General features: G+C 36.2%; 1 protein-coding gene across 1 annotated transcript in view; it reads left to right on the top strand.

Annotated features, from left to right (window-relative positions):
• Window positions 1–3,053, top strand: part of LOC106871061 (carbohydrate sulfotransferase 11) — a 15,254-nt gene extending 12,201 nt beyond the window's left edge. Inside the window, exon 3 of the mRNA XM_014917326.2 lies at window positions 2,016–3,053. Coding sequence (XP_014772812.2) covers window positions 2,016–2,960 — 945 coding nt within the window. The 3' untranslated portion in view covers window positions 2,961–3,053. The remainder of the gene's footprint in view (window positions 1–2,015) is intronic.
• The last annotated feature ends 9 nt before the right edge of the window (window positions 3,054–3,062 follow it).

Below are 3,062 nucleotides of genomic sequence, written 5' to 3'. Positions count from 1 at the left end.
GTCAGTCTTTTGTTCCTCTGAGTTTTGCCTATGGTTGCACAGGCTCTTCAGGCAAGCTATAACTGGAAAAATTACTGAATTTTCAAACATATATATATATATAGGAGTGGTTGTGTGGTAAGTAGCTTGCTTACCAGCCACATGGTTCTGGGTTCAGTCCCACTGCGTGGCACCTTGGGCAAGTGTCTTCTACTATAGCCTCGGGCCGACCAAAGCCTTGTGAGTGGATTTGGTAGACGGAAACTGAAAGAAGCCCGTCGTATATATGTATGTATATTTGTGTATATGTTTGTGTGTCTGTGTTTGTCCCCCCCACACACCCCCAGCATCGTCCCCGTAACTTAGCGGTTCGGCAAAAGAGACCGATAGAATAACTACTAGGCTTCCAAAGAATAAGTCCTGGGGTCGATTTGCTCGACTAAAGGCGATGCTCCAGCATGGTCGCAGTCGAATGACTGAAACAAGTAAAAAAGTAAAAGAGTAAAAGAGTAAAAGAGTAAAAGTGTATAGCTCCTATCATATATGGTAGTGAAAAGAAAACATAATATGATGGAGGGGAGAAAAATAAGATGAAAAGAAAGGAAAGAAGAAAAAGAAACTAAAGAAAAGGAAAAGAAAGAGGGAGTAAGAAGAGAGTAAGAAAAAGAAGAAGAAATGAAGGGTGTGTTTTAATGGAAGAGAATGAAGTAGGGTGACTGATCGAAGAATTCAATAGAAGAAATATCAGCTAAGTCGATAAATGAATAAACTATTATATATATATTATATCAATAAACTATTATATATAGATATTATATCAATAAACTATTATATATTACATGAAACTCTGAGTAACAGTTGGTGAGATTTTTGTCAGCTTACACACACATACACACACACACAACCACTTACACGCACAAGCACGAATACACAGTTGCACAGCTTAAAATAGTGATAAATGTCCGGGGAGATCACTCTAAGCACGCTTTCTGCCTGTCAGGGGAGGTCACTCTATACTTATTTTTGTCTTGATATATTGATTTTCACGTTTCATTCATTGTTAGTACTCTCTTTCATAGCATAAATGGCTTACAGAGATATCAGCAGCACATATTCATGAAAATATGGTTTTAGTGCATTTTAGGACCTAGGATGATTTCTTGAGTCAATTTTTGGAAAGAATTGCGTTTAATATGTTATCAAATACGGTAATTTACTAACACAGGAATGTACGTATTTTATCCGCATGTGGTTTATTGTATTTCCAAGAATGAGTTCGGGTTAATATCGTTGTTGTAGTATTATGAGGACTTTATTATTGTTGCAGACTAATGATTTTATTGTATCCAAAAATCAGTTTCCTAAAAGTACAAAGTTATTAACACACCTAGTAAGGAATGTCTCAACTAATACTACGCACTTTCCTACTTCATATAAATAACCCAAAATATTATGTAGAAATTATATAAAAGCTAGCTACAAACGTTTGGATAACGTAGGATAACTTTCATATTTGCATATATACAAATATAGTTTTGGCTAACAAACATTTTTTATTTGTTACACATTACGATTGATTTACTCATATTTGTATTTATACAAATAATATATTTATAATGTGAAGTATATTTGCCCCTTAAATGCGGCTAAATCCTAAGATGAATGTTACTATTGCTTTTAGCCCCAGGAGAACATCTCCTCCAGCTGGTCATTGACACACATCTCTGACGAAGGGTAAATACCCAGAAACTCGAGTCCGTGCGTATCACGTCAGATCAACGATGGGAAGGATGACTTCCCTTTGCAAATACCGACAGGGCACAGATATGTGTCAATGGCCAGATGGAGATGTTCTCCTGGGGCTAAAAAAAACAGTAACATTCACCCTTAGGGTTTAGCCGCATTTAAGTGGCAAATATACTTCACGTTGTCGTGCAGTTACTGTTTATACCTCGTTCAGAGATTTAACAATATATTTATAATTTTATGCTTATATTTATAATGTCTGATATTTCATAATTTAATTCTACATGCAGGTTCAATTCACAGAAGAAGATCACAAAGCCTTTTTGCTAGATCAGCAGAAAAGAAAATCTTTTTTGAGATCAGCCTGCAAGAAACTCGGTTTACTCGCCAGAAGACGTGAAATGAAGAGAAGCGAGTTTTCCAGTATTCTTGTCAACGATCCACACGGATTTATGTATTGCCAAATTCCAAAAGTTGCGTGCACTAATTGGCGGCGAGTGTTACTTGTGTTAACAGGATATTACAATACGACGAAAGGGTCTCAACTGAAAGCTATGGATGTCCATGATTCTTATGATAAGTATTTGACTTACCTCAGTGATCTATCACCTGGAGGAATCTCATATCGTTTGCGGAATTACAAGAAATTTCTATTCGTTCGAGAACCATTTCAGAGACTAGTTTCTGCTTTCAGAAACAAAATCCTAACTTCAAAAAATGAATACTTTTTCCAAAGATTTGGCCGCATTATTCTCAAAAGATATCGAAATCGTTCAATGAGTGAGAATTCCATGCGAAAAACAAAGGTTAAATTTAGTGAGTTTGTGCATTATCTTCTCGATGCGTCGTCACGGAAAGTTAGTTTAAATGATCATTGGGGCCATTTTAGCCCTTTGTGTCATCCGTGTTCGATAAAATATGATTTTATAGGTAAATACGAGACATTGGAGAGAGATGCACATTTTATTCTACGTAATTTGACACCGAAACACTCGGTCAGATTTCCATCGCGTAATGACACCTACAGACATGCACAAACTGGTACTGATTTGGTAGCGAAATATTTCGATACTCTTTCGACTGCATCTGTAAATAGACTGTGGATGATGTACCGCAAAGATTATTTTCTCTTTAATTACTCCTACCCTACGTGGTTACTACCATCTTATAACAGGAACACAACAATCATCCAAAAGTCTTCAAAAGTAAATCCATTTAAAATTAAACCGACCTAGAATTTGCTTCCTCTCTGTGTGTGTGTGTGTGTGTGTGTGTGTGTGTGTGTGTGTGTGTGTGTGTGTGTATTTTTGTGTGTGTATATATATATATATATATAT

This window comes from Octopus bimaculoides, chromosome 5 (genome assembly GCF_001194135.2).
Source record: "Octopus bimaculoides isolate UCB-OBI-ISO-001 chromosome 5, ASM119413v2, whole genome shotgun sequence".
Taxonomy (NCBI): Eukaryota; Metazoa; Mollusca; class Cephalopoda; order Octopoda; family Octopodidae; genus Octopus; species Octopus bimaculoides.
This window is presented reverse-complemented; position numbering and strand designations above follow the sequence as displayed.